This window comes from Perca fluviatilis, chromosome 4 (assembly GCF_010015445.1).
Source record: "Perca fluviatilis chromosome 4, GENO_Pfluv_1.0, whole genome shotgun sequence".
NCBI lineage: Eukaryota > Metazoa > Chordata > Actinopteri > Perciformes > Percidae > Perca > Perca fluviatilis.
The window spans coordinates 9214024-9236976 of record NC_053115.1 but is presented as its reverse complement, the minus strand read 5'-3'; the positions used below and the strand labels follow the sequence as shown (position 1 = coordinate 9236976).

Below are 22953 nucleotides of genomic sequence, written 5' to 3'. Positions count from 1 at the left end.
CAACTAGCACGATTCGAGAAGTTGGTGGATCAAGTCGTGATGGAGTGCGTGTGTGTGTGTGTGTGTGTGTGTGTGTGTGTGTGTGTGTGTGTGTGTGTGTGTGTGTGTGATGGAAAGATGAAAGCGTGAACGACACGGGAGAAAACAACAACAACAAAAACTCACAAACAACCAAAGCTTCTCTCTGAATTGCTGCACCGTGTTTTCATAACGGTGCCATATCGTCAGACCCTCGGGATTGCGTCTCATCTTTTATTTTTTTTACTCAGCAGACGGCATTAGAGTGCGAAATTATGTGACAATGGAGTGTCTGTGCGTGTCAGCTGAACACCTGCCGAACGCTCCACCAGGATAACTCGGGAGCCTAATTATCAAGCAATTTGAAAACAGCATTCTGTTGCCTCTGCCACTGTTTTAATTAGGGGGCGTTGGCTTTTAGAGGTCACACCAAATGAGCTTTTAACTACTGTCATTCCAGGAGAAGATTTCTTTCCTTTCTGAAGGCAGCTCTCCTGATGCTACTTTGTAGACAACAAGACCGTGGGCGGGCAGCTCGCCAAAAACAACAACAACGTAGCGGGAAGAAAGGGTATTGCACGAATGGAAACTAAGGAATATTCAAAAAGTGTAGGACATACAGTAATTACCCACTATCCTCTCTTTCTTTCTGTTGCCTCTATTAGTGTACTCAACGGGTAAAGGGAAGTAACTAAGGAAGGAGGCAGGTGGGAAGCAAGAAAGCAAGGAAGGAATGAGTGAAATTAGGAAATAAATATGGATGAATAAATGGAAGATGGAGGACAGAGGAAGGTGACCAAAAAGGATAAAAGGAAAGGAGCACAAAAGGGTGGAAGTAATGGCAGGATGAAAGGCAAATATCCTGAATAAGAAAAAGATGATCGAATAAATGGATGTCTGAACAATGGGCAGTAAGGGCAGAGGCATGCCTGGAAGAATAGAAGAGAAGCGTGATGGAGAGATGGGATGGATAGAAGCCGGATGGGAACTAAGATATTGTACATCGGAAAAGACAAAGTGTAGGATGTATTCAGCTCTGCCTTGCTTTCTATTCTCTCCGTCGCCTCTCTTTGCTATTGAAAAAGGGTCATTACCTGCTCACTCCAAGGAGAGTTAAATAGTGCTAAGGTACTAAGGGAATGAGGCAAGCAGGAAGGATTGAAGAAAGGGATGAGAACAATTGCAGAAAAGTAATACACAGTTGTCGAAACAGGAAAATTCAGGGGATCCCCGAAGTCATAAGGATTCATCCTCTGGGGACCTGAATGTCTTTACACAATTTCATATCTATTTTGTAGCTGTTTCTTTTTTTTTTTTTTTGTAGGGCCAGGGAAGAAGAAAGGTGAAAAAACGACGAAAGAAGAAAGGAAGGGAAGGATGGAGAGGAAGCATGATGGCGAGATGGGATCAATGGAAGCAGGATGGGGTGTAGGAATGTTAAGAAGAAAAAAAAAAGGATGACGGGATAGATTGATTAAAGGATGAATTGATGAAAGTTAGAGTCAAAAGACTATGGAAATGGAGATGAGAAAAGAATTTTAAAAAGTAATGTGGAAGGAAAGAGGAGAGAAACTATGCAATGTTGGAGGGATAGATGCACCACGCGAGGGCATTAAAAAAAAGGGGACAAGATAAGGTTTGATTGATGGAAAAAAATATTGTGGACCAACTTTGTGTGTTCAAACTTTGCACTTGTAAGATACCCTTAAAGTGTATCGATTGTGAGAGTAGCTTGGAGAAAACAAGACATTGTCATGGAAAAAGGAAGATTCAGGAGGTATGTTGCTTATTGCTACTTTTTAAATCTGCTTCTCCTTCGCTCAATTTCTCGAGACAGCCAAGGTAATTTAAATCGATTCCAAGTCCTTCAATTACACACACACTGACAACAGTTTGGAGAGAGGGAAATGGATTTTTCTGCTCATCTGCGAGCCAAGGCCAAATCTGAGGACCTCAACTGCAGCACGCTGCCGACAGCCTCGGCTCCTCCTTCACTCTTGACGTTTTTACTCTCTCCCACACTGCGTTGCTTCTCCCCCATAAAACCTGTCAGCGACTATTTTTTATGATTTCGGGATAGTGGTTAGACAATAACAGCTGCGGAGAGGTGAGGCCGGACCTGCTCTTATTTTATATTTCTATGAATGAGAAGAGGAAAACAAACAAGCAAGCATGAAAATGTGCCGCCTTTATATGCAGCTCTCAAGAACTTACACACAAGGATGGAAACCTCAACACGCTCACACGCTCACGCACACACACACACACACACACACACACACACACACACACACACACACACACACACCCTTATCTGTTTATTGGCTTGTCGACAGATGCACAGGCAGAAAATTGTAAATATTGAGCAACCCCTTGTCCCTGAAAAATGAAGTACAATAGCCGGAGGCAATTCATACTGCTATCGCTTTATGATGAACTAATATGTTCATAGTTGTTGTTTCCAAATGACTCAATAAATATCCAATACTTCCTGAGACACGGCCTTGACCCTGTTGTCTCAAAGAATGCTTTTCACGAGCACCAGCTCTCCCAACACGCTTAAACACTGAAGGCAGCTTCATAAAGTGGCAATTACTGTTTTGACATCCATACAGAACCAAATAAAAAAAAAAAAAAACTGCCACGTTTCGAGAAAGCAAAATGGACAATTACAGAGACAAATAAAGTGAGTCACCAAGGGTGAAAAATAAAACTCCCCGGGCATAATAATACAGCTTAATTAAAGGAGCAGCCCGCCCAGAGGGTCGTTTAAACCAACACCCCCTTCTCTCAACTCCAGAGGTATTAGCCGAGTTAAAAGCAGCGGGCTACATGATAGAGGTCTTCAGGCTGACCTCCAAAGCTTCTTTCCCCCCTCATCTATATTTATATGAAGGAGCGGCACTAATTTTGCCAAGTAAATCAGTGTGCACATTTCGTTGTGACCTCCAGCTTGACACTGAATTAAACAATATCAGGGCCCGAGAAGCCCGCTTTAACAAGCCTTAAATTCCTCAGTCCAATCCATCAGCAGGGATATTTCTGACACACGGAGGGAAGAGCATGAAATAAGGCAATTATTGAACCCTTCAGCCCATTTCTACGGCTTGGCTGGCTGGCATGGTGTAACACAAAGCCATAGACCTCTGCATTTGTGTCTTGAGATGACTCTTGGTGATAGGGACACTTAAAAATAATAAATAACAAATAAATGATAGTAGTTCGCCAACAATTTTACTTAAAATCTCCCTTTACTTTGTGTCAAGGTTGGCAGTTAATACACAGCCTGTCACTTCTAACTACTGTATTTGGAAAGATTTCTAGCAACCGCCACAATTACCAAAAGCCCCCCCATCTGGAGTCATCTTGACTTTACCTGGCAAAAAAAAAACAAGTTACTAGTATTTAAGCGGCGAACTCCAGTTTGAGACTGAGACTCAGTTTTCTCTGAGTGTTCCTGTCACAGAAACACTCAGAGAAAACCTCCTGGTGCATCCAGGAGAGGGGGAAAAAAAACGCTTTGTGTGTGCGTCTTTCACGGAGGTGGCAGTCGATCCTGTGTGTCTGGGCGTCCTCTCAGATTGCCTGACAGATAATCCATCACACAGTCAGTGTGTCTGACAGGAATAGGTCTCAGTCAACTCTCTGTCTCTCTGTTCTGCTCACACAGGGCCTATGAAGGACAGTCTCTCCTCTCAAGTCTCTCTTAGGACGACGTACACTAGAGTTTCATTAGAGGATGGAAGGTGTGTGACTCGAGGAGTTAAAGTGTGTGTTTATACTATATGTGTGGGTATGTGCGTGTACCAATCCACAGATGAAAAGCCAGGCAGAATAGACAATAGTGTAAAATACAGTACGTATATAACATGCTGCATGGCATATTTTTGCATACTGCATAATACATGAGCGAGTTCTTGGAAACCTAATCTCATTGGCTTTTTACAGTAAACTACTGCAGATGAATCCAAATCAATGCATTAAACAAACTTAATATAATGAAATGGAAAGATTAGTCTTTGGTAGAAATTGGTATGATTTCGTCTTTGCATAATCTTTAATTCAAATGTTTTTAAGACTACGGGTATGTTGTCACAGGTACGAGGCTGTTTAACGCAACAATCTAAAAACATTTGAAATATCCTTCTTTCTTTGCTCATTTCTAAATTCTTCACTGTTAAAACGAATTCCAGATCAACAGCCTATCGCCCATAAGAGCTTTTGCAATGATGTGTTAAAGTGTTAAGCATGAGTGTGTTATCTTCCTTCAAAAGTTGGCGTTGGCTTTTATTCCACAATATCACAAAGTGAAGACAAGTGGAGCTGTGACAGTCTATTAATCGCTTAGTCAAACAACAGAAAATTGATTGGCAACTAATTTGATAATCAATTTTTCATTTTTTTTTATTCATTTTTCAAGCAAAAATGCCAAATGTATTACTTCATAGTTCCAGTGGATTTTCTGCTTGGTCTTGAATTATAAATAAACACTAATACCATGAAAATCTGTTAAAACTAATTTGTCTTTTACTGACAATACCAAACTTACTGTAGTAAATGATGGACAAAAGCGTCTGCCAAATGAATACATGTAAATATCAGCATTTTGGACCGTTGGTTGGACAAAACAAGACATTTTAGCTGCAGCCCTAAAGACAAGCTTATCCACACAAATGGTTGCATAATGTATTTTCTAAAATGTCCTTCTGGTGCCAGAGCTACAGCTTTGGCTAGCTATCACATGGCTTGACCCAGGGTTGTCAAACTCATTTCAGTTCATGGGCCACATACAGTACCCCTAATTTGATCTGAAGTAGGCCAGACCAGTAAACCTCTCACAGCGAGGGAGAACTAATCACTCAACGAAATCCCGACTGTTTGCTGTCCTGGCTCCTAAATGGTGAAACGAGCTCCCTATTGACATCAGGATGGCCAGAAACGTGTGCATCTTCCGCCGAAGGCTAAAAACACATCTCTTCCGACTAAATAATCGGATAAAGAAGGGGAAAACAAAATAATAATAATCTTGATGCTGCACATATGGCTCTTTGTAGCGTTACCTATTTAAAGCTAATGTACTTGCACTTACTACTTGTTGTCTGGAGTTTGCATTAATTTGCATTAATTAAGACTTAATTGTAAGTCGCTTTGGATAAAAGCGTCAGATAAATGACATGTAATGTAAACCACTCCAGAAAGATCAGAAAATGTATCTGCCACAGAGTTTCTTGTCAGCTTGATGTTGGCAAATGCAAGTTGCTTCTGCTACGACAGCGTTCTAAGGCCATTGTAGGAAAAAAATAATAATGTTACGGACCCGGGAGAGAAGGGTAATATTCCTAGAAGAAACTCAGAATTTCTAAGATTAAAGTCGTAAATTTACGGAAAAAAACAACTCTCTGAGATTAAAGTGGTAAATTTGGAATTCATTACTTCTCTGCAATTTTCACACTTTGCACAGTCATCCAGTGGGCCTGACTGGACCCTTTGGCAGGCAGGTTCTGGCCCACGGGCCGTATGTTTGACAGCCCTGGCTTGACCTATCAAAACAAAAATGAATTCAAATTAAACCTATCCAACTTAAACTAAATGTGTAACTGATCTGTATCTTATCATAGTTTGAAACTAAATATATTATAGGTCTATGTAACCCTCAGACTAAACATACAGTAAGTTGATCTAATGCAAAAACGTACAATAGCATAATGCAGCAGCTATATTGACAACTTGAATTTTCTGGAGTAAGGTCCTAATGTATATTCAAAGGTTATCTCAAGGCTGGACTGTGCGTTTCTTGGTTTAGGTAGTGGTGTGGGCTCAAAGGCATGGAACTGTACAAACTACAGACATTACATTTATTCAGCAAATTTGCTCTTTTCTTCCTCTGAGTTTTGATTTCCACGTCTTTCCTACTTTTCATCTGCCTGTGTCTATTCGCTTACTCTATGTCAAGTGAACAAATAAATGAGACAGTAGTCTTGAAATATTTCTTTTTAATCTCAAATTATAAACACAGTTTATACACTGTATTCAGGATATCCTGTTAATATACATTCATGATTATAAAAAAAAGCTACAGTAAGTACAATTGCATTTTTGATTTTGTTTTCTCACTCTGTATGAAACTACTGCTGGTACTGAAAGATAGTTTACAAAACTCTTAAGCCGTCATGAAATAGGCACAGATCTAAGCACACTCTTAGCCATTGAACACTTAACAATTAAGACATGATGCATAAAATTCACAGCGTGGGTAGATTCACAGATGAGGCAGCGGATGGATTGATGAATTTGTCACTTAGAAAACAGACAGAATTTGTGTTAAGTGCCATGAAAATGGTTTCAAAAGAATGAGCAGTTTTCAGTCATACTGTACCTTTAAAGCTTTAGTGTGTAACTTTTTTACATTAATGAATGTCTGTGACATTTAAGCCATTGACAAATGAGTTGATACAAAGCTAATTTAGACTATCAGCTCCACACAACTCTCTCTGGATTTCTCAGTGTGGCTGTGTTGAGAAAATGGTGTCGTCTGGCGACTTTCAAGCGCAGAAACTCGAGTGAAGATAATTACCTCTTCTGAAGAGTCCTTCATGTTTTTGTAATCCTCCGTGTCCTCCTTGGCTACTAGCAACTGCGTGGAGGAGGGGTGGGGGCGGTGCGCTATCACGGAAGGCTTGTGTCATGTGGATGCAACAACAGTGGTGTTGTCATTGCTTAGAATTCCTCATGGGGGCGAAAGAAACTACGCACTGTAGCTCTAGGACAACACCGTGATCCGTGATTGTGCACGTGCCCCCAACCCTCCTCCACTAAGTTGCTAGTAGCCAAGGAGGACACGGAGGATTAAAAAAAACATGATGGACTCTTCAGAAGACGTAATTATCTTCACTTGAGTTTCTGCGCGCATAAGTTGCTGGACGACACCATTTCCTGAACATAGCCATACTGAGAAATCCAGAGAGAGCTGTGTGGAGCTGATAGTCTTAATTAGCTTTGTAGCAACTCATTTGGCAATGGCTTGAGTGTGAGGGATGTTCATTAATATCAAAACATTATGCACTAAAGCTTTATGGTGAAAATCTTTCTTAACTAATATTCCATACAAATACCACAGTACGCAGAGAGAAAGCAGCATCTTTCACCTTGGAAAATGGAATGCACAAAGTGTTGGGTCTCCATCTAATTTCTGACAGAGGTCACTAGAGCGTTATGATTTTCCAGGACAAGATTATGTTGACAAGCCTGAGAGTTACAGAGTGATTTATTTCATTTTATATGCATATAGTATAGATTGTGTTTAAAGAATTTAAAAGCAGCTAATTTACACTGCACAGGTTAAGGGACTAAAATTTTAATTTTGTAAGGTGTTAAGGTGAAACAGCACCTCAAAAAGAAACCTGTGATATACATAGACAGAAAGTATTTTTGGGGAGCTAGTGTTAAAACAAAGAAAAGTAAAGGCCTATGAGAGCAAAGGCTTGACGTCCTGGAGGTCTGTATGTGTAAGAAAAGGCTGACGGTGATGATCTGAGACTGTATTCATGTTGGTGATGGGTGGACGTGAGCGTGGTGTGGTGAGGTCACACTGAGTTTTCTATTTCTTGATGGCAGCCACTGCTTTCTTGGCAGCGTCATCCAGGTTCTCTGCTGCTGTGATGGGCAGGCCGCTCTCGGACAGAATCCTCTTGGCCTCGTGGACGTTGGTCCCTAGAAGACACAGGAAAACACTGTTACAACAGGCAACAACTAAAATGACAAAATCTGGCTTAACAAGGTTGAACCTGATGTGCCATCTGCACTGATGTAAAAACCACACTGTGTGAAAGACAAAGAGTTCCTTTGGAGGAATCAATGCACATGATGACAGATGGATAGAGTGATGGGTGAACGGTGGCAGCTTTTGTCTGTGAATAATGTCAGTGAGGCAAGAGGGCAATTTGTGTGTGTATGTGTATGTGTGTGTATGTGTGTGTGTGTGCCCCTGGCTGCAGTGAGGTCAGGGGTAGCAGGTGCTGGGTGATACGGTGGCGTCCATGTCCCGGTAGACCCCCAACCAACCGGAGACAGACAGACAGACACAGAAAAAAAAAAAAAAAAAAAAAAGAGAGAGAGAGAGAGAGAGAGATCCATAGACACTCTCCACAGCCCCGAGACTCTACAGACTGAACTGGCTGCCTCCCAGCGTTGCACACTGTGCAGCCAAACACAGGCCTGACAAGCCTGTCACAACACAGGGCAGGGGGCGCCACAGTGGACGGAAGGACACAGACAGGGAGAGGACGATGGCGGACAGAGGGAGTGAATGAGAGGGAGGAAGACAGAGAGAGAGAGAGAGAGAGAGAGAGAGAGAGAGAGAAAAAGGTCAAATGAAGCAGAATCGCCCATGCTGCACAAACAACAGAAGCCAGCTGTTTATGTGGCATTTACAGATTTCACACATGAAGACATGATGGCAAAGAAAATGCCTTTTACAGAATCTGTCTGATCTCGTATCATCAATTCTCTACTCTGTCTTGTCTCGTATTTTGTTTCTGAATCCCATTATTTTAGAATTTTTATTCCTGTTCTTATTTTATTTTACTTCTTATTTACTCGTTTATTTAAAAAACTATTAATCTGTAATTTCTTCTGTACATATGCTGCTTCAACACCTGAATTTCCCCCTGGGGATCCACAAAGAATTATCTTTTTATACTCTCTGGGTCATCATATACTGTACCACTGAGAAGTCAAACTCCATCGTGTAACCTGATTTGCTTTGTGCTAAAAGGTTATCATCTGAACCACTTTTCAACAAATAAGCACCCATTTTCAAAACTTGACTGAATTATAATCTAGTTAGTGTATAATGTAGTTAGTGTACTGTACATTACATTCACTATGAATTTACTTTACTCATGAATTGAATTATGATCTCTTTGTTCTTTGACTCAACAATTTCAAAATTGTATATCAAATCATCCTTTTACTCCTTTGCTCCTTGTTTACATACTGATACATGTTATGCCCTACATGTACAGCTGCAACAATTAGTCGATCAACAGAAAATGAATAAGAAATAATTTTGAGAATCAACTGATTGTTTAAGTAATTTTCTTTTAAAGCGAAAATGGCAGCACTTCAGTGGTTCCAGCTTTTGGTATTTGTCTTCTATGATAGTAAACTGAATCTCTTTAGGTTTTTGACCGTTGGTCAGACAAAACATATGACATTTTATTGACCTAACGATTAATAGATAAAAGAAATCTGCAGATGTATCTATAATGCAAATAATCATTAGTTGCAGCCGCATATATGTAAAGAATTTACTGTATGTGTGTAATTACAAAGGTTTGATGTGACAACAATTGCACCTTGGTGTATGGTGTCTGCATTCACATGCCATATCTGTGATGTGGAGGTGTGTGTGTGTGTGTGTGTGTGTGTGTGTGTGTGTGTGTGTGTGTGTGTGTGTGTTCATGCTCAGACGCTTACAGGTTGACCTTAGCTCTCCTGGCTGGCGTGTAATTAAGACTGCATGATATGTGAATTCTCCGGAGGCCTGGCCACCCTGATCAATAGACCTTTCATGAGGAATTCTATTACCAGCGCCACTTAACGCCTAATATTTCATCTCTTTTGTCCAGCCCGATAATAAGTGATTCCAGACACATTTCTGCAGGCTCACACTCCAAACAATCAATTCTGCAATGTAATTAATTAGAATAAGAGCAGGAAGAGACCTTGCTCTGGCACATAAACAGGGGATTGGGTGTCCCAAGTCATCTCCTCACTTCTCATCAAATACTGTAGCTCGACTGTGACAAACCTAGTCTCAATGGAGGGGGCGGGGCAGTACTGTATGCTTTACATTTAATAGGCTGACCCGTGAACTTCATTAGGATTGACCGATCAATAGTCTCATACTGACAGGCTTATTTATCAGACGATTAAAACAAAGTTGGAGCACAACAATGTTTACAATTATGTATGTGCCCACAGCAAATACATAATGTAAGAGATTCTCTGAAAAGACAAATATGCCTATGGAAAGTGCTATTTTTCCATTACATAAATATTCATGAGAAGCAATAGTATGTACAGCACTGTTAAAACACTATCTGTGCTACCTGTGTTATGTGTAAGGGGGGTGGGGGGAAATAAAAAAAAAGAGACGTGCGTTTACCTGGGCTTTTTCTGTATATGTGTGAGCTGACTGCAGTTCCACTGTGAGCAGTAGGGAGCACTGATACCTCACAGTAGCAGAGTCAACGACAGAGCCCAGTTGGATAAATCACATCATCACCAGGTGAGTGTAAGTGTGTGTGTGTGTGTGTGTGTGTGTGTGTGTGTGTGTGTGTATGTGTGTGTGTGTGTGTGTAAGAGTGTGTTTATGTGTGAGAGAGTGTGAGTGAGTGAGTGAGAGAGTGTGAGAGTAAGCATGTATGTGTGCGTGTGTGTGTGTGCGCGTGTGTGTGCGTATGTGTGCATGTAGTATGCTCACTATAAGAATGTGTTCACCTGCAGCCACTAGGTGCTGCCAGAGACCTACTCATGGCCTGGACCCAGACATATACAGTATAATGTATTCACACAAAGAAAGACTTTATAGTCTATAGACTTTAGATTTTAAAAGTAGATTAAAGGCTGACCTTTAAGGAAAAAGGTAAAAGAAAGATTTTCACTGTCCCATAGCAGAAAATGATCGCAATATATACTATCTCCAGGGTTTTACTGAGTTAGGGATGGGCATTGGAATTTGCAATAGCTTTGCTGTGATGCTGTACTGTATGTCTTAGCATGTGTCCCAATTCAAATAACTTTTAAAATTATTCATCACTACCAATGAAGTCAAAAGTCACTTGCCATTCTGAACTTTTTTTTCCCCTCCAAACAAGCATCTGGAAAATTTTATTCAATTTCCAATTGAATTGAATTCAACACAGGGCGCCATATTTCAATAAGATAATAAGGCTTAGGGCTGTGCCAAAGGCATGTGCCGGAAAAAGTTCTGTTGATGCTGCAGTACTGCTGCGGAAATTTGTGACCAATTCTGAACAAGCTGAGTTTAGTGAACAAACAATAAAGCATTAATTATCTCTTTAAAAATTGGATGAATTACAGATAATATCAACATAGGATATACAAATTGTTATGGAAGTGAAAAGTTTTTAAAATATATAAAGTAATTTAAAAGACCTGGAACAAATGTGGAAAGTGTGTGGTAAAAAATAATTTTGGACAATGCAAGTTATTTTGGTAAGACTATTATACTTAACATTGGAGCGTGTGTTTCTTAGCCAGAGGTTATTAGGAAATACAGACATTTAAACTTATAATATAAGTCCAACAACTAAAACTAAAATTACATTTAAATGGGTTAGTCAATAATGATCATTGTTGTAACTTCATAACTACTCTACTTTTAAAATGAATTATTCATTTAATGTATTAATATATTAATGGGTGAATTTTTTATATTTTAAGAATATTTGTGACTTCAAAATTCGTTATATATTTAATAGGAGAGGGGAAGCTGTAAATGATGAGAGCAGGAACCTCTGCCACAATCTCAGACCTACAGAGTTACTCTGTACTTCTCATGATTCCTTGGAGGGATGACAAGACATGCGTTTTTATTTGGTTGTATAAAGATAAATGTTGTGAAGCTCAACATTTTTTTAAATCTGTTCCTGTGGTTGTGCAGTTAGCTTGATACATTTGCTCTGAACTTTGTTTTCAATAAAGCGAGACGGTGTAACTTTTCGTAGAAGAAATAACAGCATCTTTCTTTTACAAATGAACACCACGAATGCAGCACAATGCCCAATCTCGCAATGTTAACAAAAGTGATAAATCAGTTGTTTATCCGCCCCGTGCTTCTGATCCACTCCAAAATGTAACGGGTTCTTCCTTGACCCATGCTACACCCTTCCGCCAAGTCTCATTAAAATCGGGCCAGTAGTGTTTCTGTAATCCTGCTGACAGACAGACAAACAAACAAACAAATAAACTGAGCCGAAAAACCTAACCTCCTTGGCCGAGGTAATAAAAACACACCCTTTGCTCGATTCAGTACACTGAGAGGTTTTGGTGCTATAGTCTTTACTTGGTTTGGAATGTCTAGTGGTTGCTAATGTAAGTAAACTCAAGCTAATTATTCCAACATAAGTGAACCAGCTTGCTGACTCCATGACTCAATCTCTACTGTTATTAGTGTTATGCTATGATTAAGCATTTACCGTAGGCCTTTTTCACAGCAGACATTTTGACTTGTCATAGTAGGAAACGCACAGGTGTTACTAATAACATTAACAATGGCTCTGTTTTATTCAAGTGTCCCAGTAAGCCATGACAGTGTGACACAATAATTCTGCCATCATTATTTTTAATGTTTTCAACTTGTGCTTTTCCTACTGTCATGTGTCGAAAACTATCTTGTCACTTTTGGACACTCTGGCCGGTGTTCAGTAGAAGTAGGTCCGATGGATGATGTCACCGTCCATCGCGATGGCCGGCAGTCATCGTGATGTCACAACGAACTTTGTGGATATAATTTAATTTATGTAAATTTTGAATTTGAACAAATCCCACCCCCCCACCAACTGCCAATGATGTCATCGTCCATCGTTAAGTTTCATTATGGACATCGTCATATGCCATTTTGGTTGAAAACATCCAACCCTAGTGTTCAGAAAAGTTTCCATAGCTGTGATTTAAAGACCTGCGCAACAGTTTTTTCTTAGGTTTCTGACAAAAGGACAAAAAAAAAAAATCCAGTAAGGATTTACGACAAATATTTTTTTGGGCAATTTCAATAAGCATAATTCACAGAGTTTTGGGGATTTTATTTAAAAATTATTTAGTAAAGCTAGTTTGAAATGCATCCCTCATGTATCTGAATCGGTTTGCTGAGAATTGTTGGCAGGTATTCAAAAGTAAAAGACAACTGAGATTTTCCTTCCATTATTTTTTGACGCCATGACTAGTGATAATACTATACTAGGCAGTTGATATAAAAAATAGAACAGTCGATAATATCACTGAATATTAAAGAACAAAGACACTTTTTAGAGAATTTATGTGACAGCGAGCATGACAGAAAATACCAGTGGCTCTGTGTCTTTCTGCCCCAGTTACCTTGAATAACTGGTGTAAAAAAAAAAATCTTTTATCACTGATTGTCATCACACTTGTTCTGACTTTGATTTTTAATCCTCATAATAATCAGTAAACAGTGAGAGTTTTTCCCTTCACAGTCTAAAAAGGATGAGGCCTGCTCCTCCCTCCTTCACCCTGTGTGTCAAACATCAAATGCTTCTCATTCAAACGCAGAGCAAGATACTCCTGAACGGAGCAGACGCTTTTCCTTTGAAGTGCTAGTCAGTCATTAATAACAGTTTTCTGTTGTTTCTTCTGTTGTCTAGACTCTTTTTCAAGAGAGAGACACACACTATAGCTAAGCATATTTCATTTAAAGAGTATCTCTGACATTGACAGTTTTTAAAATTCAGGTTTTCATCCATTCATCCAGACTCTGATAAAGAAAGTAAGATAACATTGGTCGTTGTTTCATATTCACAACTGGAATGGTCAGATATCAGTGTCAAAACGAGCCAGTCTTTGCATGTTTATATACATCCCAGTGTGTGTGTGTGTGTGTCTCTGTCTGTCTGTCTGTCTGTATGCACATGCACACCTGTTTATGGCTGTGTAGCTGCAGCAGTTAGCTATTTAAGCTATGGTGACACCGTCAGGACTGAAAGGGCCATCTCAACCTCACTATTCACGTCTCTTTTAAATTAAATCAGAGAAAAAAATGGTCAGATCTCCTTTTAAGGTGTAAACAGCCACCACTGTTTGACAGACAGTTGGGGAACAGTTCCATAAATCAATAGTGCAAATGCAGTCACCTTTTTTCCTGGACCCTGAGGGCTACTCAAGGGGAATTTGCAGACAGCATCCTCACAGAGCAATATGTCCATGTTCATACTGTGGCCAAAGGGGGCAGTACAGTACTTCCTCATGTATCCCTTTCTATCAAAACCTTAAATATTTGGGTGTTTATATCAGTGTTATAGTCAAGACCACCTAAACCAAGACCAAGTCATCGCCAAGACCAGAGGGTATCGAGACCGAGACAAGACCAAGACTTTGAGGGGCTGAGACCAAGTCAAGACCAGATTTGTGTTAGACATACAGAATTTCTTCTCCTGTCTCCCACATTCACTTTCTTGGGAGTACCTGTAAATGGGGCAGGGAGAGGGGGTACCGTAACAAATTTCAAATTAGATAGGAGTCAAGTTATTAGATGCCTTTGCAAGTTTTAACACACAGGCATAAATCCGACAATGCACAGGCAGTTTAGGGAAATCCATGTAGTTGTGGTCTTGAAATAAAATCCCGAGTCCTCTTGATCCGATACCGAGACAAGAAAAGATTCTGAGACGAGACCTTCGAAAAGTGGTCTTGAGACTGATCTCGAGTACTACAACACTCAACGTTCTGTGCTGAATCTGTTGCATACATTTGCAATGTATGAATATTAAGTGCTAATACTGTAGCCCACAAACGGCTGTGTTTTAGTTGGACACTCTATCAGCCCACACATAAAGCAACCCTATCAACTAATTCAACCATATCAGCATCTAGAGAACATGGCCCTCCTCCACATATGGGAATACATAACTCCCCACCAATGTAATCATCCCAGGCTTTTTAAAAGAGCCTTCCCAATTAAAAGTGTGCCAGTTAATCCATTCTGATCCTGTTGAAGAGCGCTGGGCTGTTCTCACTGCCCTGCGGTCAGCCTAGCAAGCTGAGCTGATTGATTCTGAACCAATCTTCTCCACAAGACTGCGGCCCAGGATGTAATGACCCACAGCTAAAGCTTGGATTAGGCCCGGGCCAGGAAAACGTGGTTGGACCAACCGCCAGCAGTGACCTTCTGGACTCAGCCTGTTTGTGAGTCAGGTTGAATTACATGGCCTATGGCATAAGAAATGTGTGGTGACCAATTAAGAGTCTGTTTTTATTGCAAATCCAGTCGTTTCTTTCAGCAGTTGTGTACTCACTCTTCAGCCACGTGGTCAATCGGCAACATGAAGACAGTGGATATAAATTACACAAATGCATATTTTTTATCTCCTTAAATATTTGAACTGGCGCAGATGTATCTGTGTTAACTTTGTGTGCAGCAAGCAACACATTTGTCCCTGTTATAGCTTCAGTTTTGGTTCAGGTGCAAAGTTAGTTCAGATAAAAGGGCCCTAATATTACACACCTGCATGCAATTTGCTTTTGTTTAGGGGGAAATAGTGAAATCATTATCCAGATCTAGACTCTTTGCTAAATGTATCTCTCTAGGTGTGTATGTGTCAACAGGCCTCATTTGATTGAGAACAAAACCTGTAAGTGTTAATATAACTAAACTTCCCACTCAAACTCTGAACAGCCATGTCTATACTGCACTGTAGTGCCTTGGTGCACAGCTGGGTTCTAGAAACAGCTTACGCACCCTGACCTACAAACCATAGTAGCAGTGTGTGTGAGAGGACATATAGTGTGAGGTGCTGAGGGCTAACACGCACGCACACACACACACACACACACACAATCTTTTTTTGCTCTTTACACACCACTCAGCAGGATCTTGACAATTAAGCTAACCACCAACTGGCCCCGTGCCTCCAGAATTCACTGCTGCTGCAGCATCCCCCACACACACACACAAAATTGAACAGGTGTCATTAGCATATACAGGTGAAAGGTGAGCCAATCAGTGCCATCTCTACTGTTATTCTGGCGGTGCTAATGATGGGTGCGGCAAAATGTGACAGGTAAGAGAAATGCACTGCTGCTACTTACTGGGACACTGGGCCACAATGAAGATGGATACACTCCAGAGAGTAAAGCAGCAGTAACACTGTACAATGGCTCCAAAGTTTAAAACAAGTTGGGAAAGAGGTCATTTAAATCCTGCAGCACTTGCGCGGTTGATCAATTACACTATAAAGTGATGTTATATACATTTGTCACTTCAAAACAGTAACTAAATAGATCTAAAATCAGATATAACTGGCTACATTATTTTTGTGTTTTGTGACGCTTTATTCCATGGAAGCTGAAGCTAGAGGCCATATGAGTTGTAGCTATGGGGCTAGCGGTCAGGAAGGTCACAGTGAGAACATGAGCTACAGGAAATGAACGTTTGAAGACATGGTGAATAAAAGCATAAGCTTTCTAAAATTCAGTTAGAGATTGGCTGAACCCTAGTCTGTTAGCATGATGCCTATACTGGTGTTAGAGCTGCTGATTACCTGGGCCTTAAGATGTACAGTATGTCATGTGAAGGCAAACAGCTCATCAAGATGATTGACAAGTGCTGGAGGTGGAAACTTGATTTTAAATCGCAGCTTTAAAGGCAGTGTCATTTATCCAGCATCATCAAATCCTCATTAAGGTCAATCCTGGCTAGACAGAGATCAATGGTCCACGTTTCTGAGGGGCATGATGCACATTGTGTCAGTGGGGGCCAGCTTGCTAAGAGGGCCAGACAGGCTAAACCTCGATTTGTGTGTGTGTGTGTGTGTGTGTGTATATATTCCTACCTTCAAGCCTGACCACCAGTGGCACCTTCAGCTCCAGCTCTCGACAGGCCTTGGTGATACCGTTGGCGATGATGGCACAGTTGACGATCCCACCAAAGATGTTGACCAGGATGGCCTCAACCTGTGAAAGAAGAGAATGATTAAATGATTAAATCCAGTGGTTGGGACACACCTGTGGACAAAAGGAAAGTATTGTGTAAAAGATGTACATTTACAACGTCCAACATTTATTATGACGAGTGAACAAAGTTTGTCCAGTTTTGTCAACCATTGACAAATCGTTGGCAAAGTTCTCATAGTGGAAAGACATCAGTGCGAAAACTAATTGTTACAAGATTGAAATATCACTACTAAAAGGAAAACATTCCATAGAGCAGCTTCACCAACAACTTTGTGTGCAATAGGTCGTGCACCCAGAGGCTATGCACCCTGAGGCTATACAACACTGTCACACTGGAGGCAGAATAAAGTAATCTATTGGTGAAGTTAAGAGGGCAGCAGCAGGTGAAAAAGGCAACACTGAGGCCAAATAATAAAGCAATATTTCAATGGGAAGCGGTGACATGACAAACAAAAGAAGCTACACACCTGGCTGGTTTCCAAACCTTCTAATGTGTTTGAGCCATTTATCATATTTAGCCTTAAAACTGACTTGCTGGTAAAAGAATAAAATGGAATCAAGTACACATGCAGTTCCCACCCAGCTAGTGACCGAATTTAAAATTCAATAGCTATCATTCACAAATGTTTAAATATCCTTTGCTTTCACAATTCCACATTTCCCTAACAGCTATCAAGAACAAACCTTTGAGATTTGAACCCACCGAGATGTGCCAAACAATCTCACAGTCTGTAATATGTTCAGTTCAGCTGTCTTGCAGTTTCTTTGTAACTTTCTTAAAAATGAGCACGACACTGATATCACAAGTAGTGAAGCAAAACAGCTAGCGCATGTGTGTTTGTGTGCGTGTGATTACACTAACAATCTAGCACTTGGTAATTACCCTGGCTAGCTCAGTGGAAAAGTAGACTGCGAGCACACAGGATTAATCCTCCATGTTTGTTTATAATCACTGCTAATCTGTTAGCGCCGATTTGGATGAGCAGCTTGTGGGTGTGGGTGTGCCTGTTGTGAATGTTTTCAGTGTGTGGTAATGATGTTTATAGGGAGAGGAGATCAAGGACTTGGATAGCTATCAGAGCGACAGCCAAGGCACTGTCCTCTATGTGCTATCCAAATAAGCATCTCCTTATGAACAGCAGAGGATGACACAAGACCAGGAGAGAGCACCAAAACAAACACAGATGTAGGCAGCATCATAAAGACTCAGATGTCACGCAAAGAAATTGAGCAAGTCGTTAGGTCAACACAGAGAACTGTTTCATGGGGATTAAGTATCTCACACAGGGATGTGATCAGGAATGCCAAAAACAAGCGGAAAAGGCCGGCAAACATTAGCCCCAAACTGCAAATGAACATGACTTAGATGTTCAAATGAAAAACAAAGAAAAACAAAATGAATCATGACCTCCACATCATGCATGTAATAATACATGATGAGGTGTTCTAATTTATTTAAATAATGTATGAGGTGGAGGCAAAGAATAGCAGTCCATTTTTTTCTATAGTAGGACAAATCAGATTGCATTTTCTCACTTCTACTATGGCCACTTACCAAAGACAAAAGGTAGGGTGTTCTCAAGATATTAATTTTGGTAAGCTTGTTTTAATCAATTTAAACTAGGCTATGGTCATTTCATTAGAGAGTTAACATTGTCACTATGATTGTTTGCACAATATCCTGTGCTCACTCAGACCAATCACTAAACCCTTGAACAAAGTTAAGTTGTGCCCAATTATTGTATAATTTTTTTATAACATGGGAGTCATTATTTTATTATTATTATTATTATTATTATTATTATTATTATTATTATTTTAATATCACTTTTCGCAAAAAGGTATATTTTTGTATGAGTGCATAACAGTGTCTGTCATATGTTAACCCTGTTAATCAGAATCAAGTGCATGTGTGTGTGTGTTGGCGACGATGTGTGGTGGGTGGTAGAGGGATGAAGTTGTGTGACGTTAGGGAAACATCACTCAGCCAGGTGTCGAACCTCCTCCCTGTAGGCTCTTTCGTTGTTTTACTGTTTAATAAAAAGAGACCAATTTATAAAAGAATGGTCATATCAAAGCTGCAGAGGCTGAGATATTTCTGACTTTAAGTCCTTAGTATGGGTCAAGCGCGTCAAAACTCTGTTTAACGCCGATCAAACACTGGATTTTCCATTTCCCACAATACAACTCAATAGTTTCTTTCGCTAGATGCTCTCTGCCCGGTCAATCTTAGAAAACCCTGATGACTTCAACAGGGTAATTTCCTTAGACTGTAAAAAGCCTTAGAAAGAGCCACTGATGACATTATACAACTGTTTTCTCAGGATGTACAGCACTTTTCGTGACAAGTTAACTCATCTTTATGTGTACAATTGGTGGGGTGCCCCTTTAATTTTTAATAGTGGCTATGAGTGAAGAAGACACATTTCCACCCTGGTGGACCAGAAAGATAATATTCAAGTCAAGCCTCAAGGTATCCATGTTTTTCATTTCTGATGGGACTTATACTCAGTGTTGGGAGTAACGGCATTCAAGTATAACGGCGTTACTAACGGCGTTATTTTTTCAGTAACGGAGTAATCTAATTAATTACTTTTCCCATCGTTGCAACGCCGTTATCGTTACTGACAATGTAAAGTGGCGCGTTACTAAAATTTGGTTGAATGAAGCGCGAGGTGACATCAGCTGCCTGGAGAGAGCAGGGATGGGGATGATGACGCCGTTGCATATGACTGCACGCTCTGACTACTACTAAACACAAGACAGCGACAAGCCAGGGAAATTCAAAGGCAGCGTTCTCGAACTGGAAGTACCGGCCCAGTTATTCTTCTGAGTAACTAATTAATTTTACAATGTGGTAACTGAGTTACTAACTCAATTACTTTTTGGGAGAAGTAATTTGTAACTGTAACTAATTACTTTTTTTAAAAGTAAGATGACCAACACTGCTGATACTACACCACTGATGCAAATCTGCTTCCAATACACATTCACCACACACTGATGTGTACGACATGCACGTGTTGACCGGCAAACCCAGCAGGCATGAATGTGGGTTATTATCATTAACTGTAAATATTAATGGACAATGCATCCGGTTCAGCAAAGTGCTGCAAATGCAGAAGTGCCTTAAACCTGCATTCTGTCTGAATTCCAGCAGGGGGCGACACATGCGGTTGCAAAAGGAGTTCGGTTTCTGTAGAAGTCTATGAGAAAGTGACCCACTTCTCACTTTTCAACATTTTCATAATGAGTTTATGATCTCAATCGCTAGTTTTAAGTCTTCTGCAACACAAAATGATGTTCATGTTTTGAATTATGGTCTTGTTGATTTTAAAATCGGCGATAAAGCAGGGGGTGTTTTAGGGCGTGGATATGATGGATAAGGGCGATTGCCAGTGAAAGTGTGTAACGTAACGTGGCTCCTCCCTCACTCTTCCCTCTCGTCTAAAATCGTCACATCCGTAACGAGGATGGCTGCGCCCGTAACGGCAAATTCGATGACTCATGGCAGATCTCCACAAACCAATGGGTGACGTCACACATGCTCTGTCCATTAATATTAACAGTCTATGGTTATTATAGCATCCAGGTGCACAGCCATACACACACTTCAAAAAGGAGCATTAACACACTTGTTAGAGAAAGAAAACTAAAGTATTAGTGATATACTGTAGCCTACTCAATGGCCGGTGTGAATGTACATGTGTGAAGAGTGGCAGACGGTGAGAGTTTTGCAGTAAGAGAAAAGCAGACGGAAAGAAAGAAGTGTGTAACGATACGGCGCGTTGGTTCTTAAACCTCAGCCGTGTATCAAACAGTTCCTCTGACAGCCTGTTACTGTAGGCGTGATCTGCAGTTCACAGAGTGTGTGTGTCTGTGTGTCTATATTCTCTGCTGCCTGAGGGCACATGTGTTAGTGTGTGCTGCCCCACTGCCCTGTGCAGGTGTGGCCCACAGAAAGGGCACAAGGCCAACATTACAACTGCCACTGTGAATTTGTTCACAACCAATTGAAAAAGAAGTGGAGAGCTGCGTTTCTGAATATTATTGACCAAATCTCTAGGCTTGAGTCTGTCAGTTTAAAACAAAGATCCCGTGAAGAAAACATAGTTAGGGCGCCTGGGTAGCTCACCAGGTGCCCATATATAGAGGTTGACTCCTCGATGCAGCGGCCACGGGTTCGACTCCGCCCTGCAGCCCTTTGCTGCATGTTATTCCCCCTCTCTCTCCCCCCTTTCATGTCTTCAGCTGTCCTATATACTGTATAAAGGCCTTTAAAGGCCTAAAATGCCCCCCCCCCCCAAAAAAAAGAAAGAAAAGTCCAAAGATTATTGGAGGAAGTGATTGTAGTTGTATTACTAGTGTGTGCAATGCATTAACAATGTAATACGACATTGCTCCTCATGTTAGATAGTAGACGCTGAGCCATAGCAGTATGGGACACCACTTTATGATACCAATGTATTAAATCAACGGTGACTATACAACATAGGGTTTTGGGTGGGGAAGACTTCACATCCTGTATCACAGGGTTTGACTCAAATTCACACACAGAATTATCCGGCCCCCACTGGGGGGCAGCAGAGATTTAGATGCCCTTTTGCAGCCTCACTAGAGAAGACTCTATTCTCGCCCTATTTGCAGTCCATTTTTCAACTCCGTCTCTATTGGGAAGAACCATTTTTCTTCCATTCATGCGTCTCCTATTGACAGCCATGTATATTAATGATACATAAGACATGATTTATGTCGTTTGGCAAAGAAGTAAATGCTGTTTATAGAAATATGGATGTGGTGAGGACTGAGTTGCACTTTCCTTTAAGTTTGTTGTTTTTTTTTCCTTATAATTTGTATAGTTTAGGTTCACAAGCAAGTGTACAGCCTAAGGAATATTATTTTCGCTGTGTAAACCGACAAGTTTGATGTAAAAGTTCTACCACTTATGCCTATTCCAAGTATAGGTTACATATCCAAAGCTACAACACCACACACAACCACCTTACTGTAATTTAAAGTGAGATAATTTGATTACATACTTTATGATCAGCCTTAAATGAAAAATATGCAGAGACAGAGGTAAAAGAGGAGGTCAAAGAAAAAAAGTAGAAATTACTTTTTTTTTTTTATTAAAAACTAATTATGTTGTCTCCTAGAACAGCTCATTCAGTTCTAAAATGTAATATATACTTTTGGTCAAGTATATCAGCCCTTTTGAGGTAGACTGTGCAGTGCACATTAGTTATAAAATATATATGGCTTCTTTTTAGCAAGGTACTAGTCTGTATGGGGTTAAAATGCCACAATGATGAACTGGCTGAAAAAATGGGAGCCAAATTTAGGGTAAATCTGGTTTGATGCCCTCTCCAGTCAAAAGTCTAACACTGCTCTGCTCCACTCAGCTCACAGTGGCTCAGAAATCCAGCCTTAAGGTACGAAATAGCATTGCACACTCCAATCCGTCTAAAATCTCCAACATCACACTCTGGCACAGAACCAAGCACTGCCTTTTTCCTTAAAGGCGTTGATTTCAGGTGAGCTAAGTTGGCAGTGGGGTAGATTTCTTTCATCAGAGCTCAGCATAATGCATCAGGTAGAATGTGCCAGGTTGCTCTTTTTAGAGGATCTTTGTGTGTTCTTTCAGGCAGTGTTACGGCATGAGCCGGTGCCTTCTACCTGGGTGCCGGTGAAATGATTCAAATTTTACAAAATAGGATCATTGCTGCCAGCATTCTGATATCCTGCCAAGGCTTTTCTGCGTCAAAGTCAAAAATGGGCCTTCAAGGATAACAGGCTTTTCTGCCTGCTATTATATGCCCCACTAAGTGCATTCAGGACAAGGAAGAAATGTAACCCAGACAATTTGACATGCTCACGGGGCCCTGTATTGTACTTCTCCTGTCTGTGTGTCTTGGATGCATGTTAGACAGAATGTGTGTGTTGTTATTGCGGACAAAGAAATGGCTGATTATAAAACAAACAAACTATATATCGATCTGTATGGACTGAAATATAAACAACACTGGAAAACAACATCATGTTCAGAAAGTCTTCATTTCCCTTCCATAGACAGATAAATAGCAAACAAACATGATGTACTTCTCTCCTCCAAGTTTCAACCCAGGGGGGAATAAAAGCATTGTATTCCCTCTCATTCTGAACGGCTCCTTGTCACGAGTTGCGCGTGCGTTGCTGAATTATCACTCAAATACACATTTTCAT

General features: G+C 40.5%; 1 protein-coding gene across 2 annotated transcripts in view; it reads right to left on the bottom strand.

The window, feature by feature from the left end:
* Positions 1–6995: 6995 nt before the first annotated feature.
* The window catches only part of suclg2 (succinate-CoA ligase GDP-forming subunit beta), a 125646-nt gene continuing 109688 nt past the window's right edge, over positions 6996–22953 (bottom strand). For both annotated transcript variants that reach the window (XM_039797739.1, XM_039797740.1), the window contains exons 10-11: positions 16611–16731; positions 6996–7728 (exon numbers count right to left, since the gene is read on the bottom strand). In XM_039797739.1, coding sequence (XP_039653673.1) covers positions 7616–7728; positions 16611–16731 — 234 coding nt within the window. In that variant the 3' untranslated portion in view covers positions 6996–7615. The remainder of the gene's footprint in view (positions 7729–16610; positions 16732–22953) is intronic.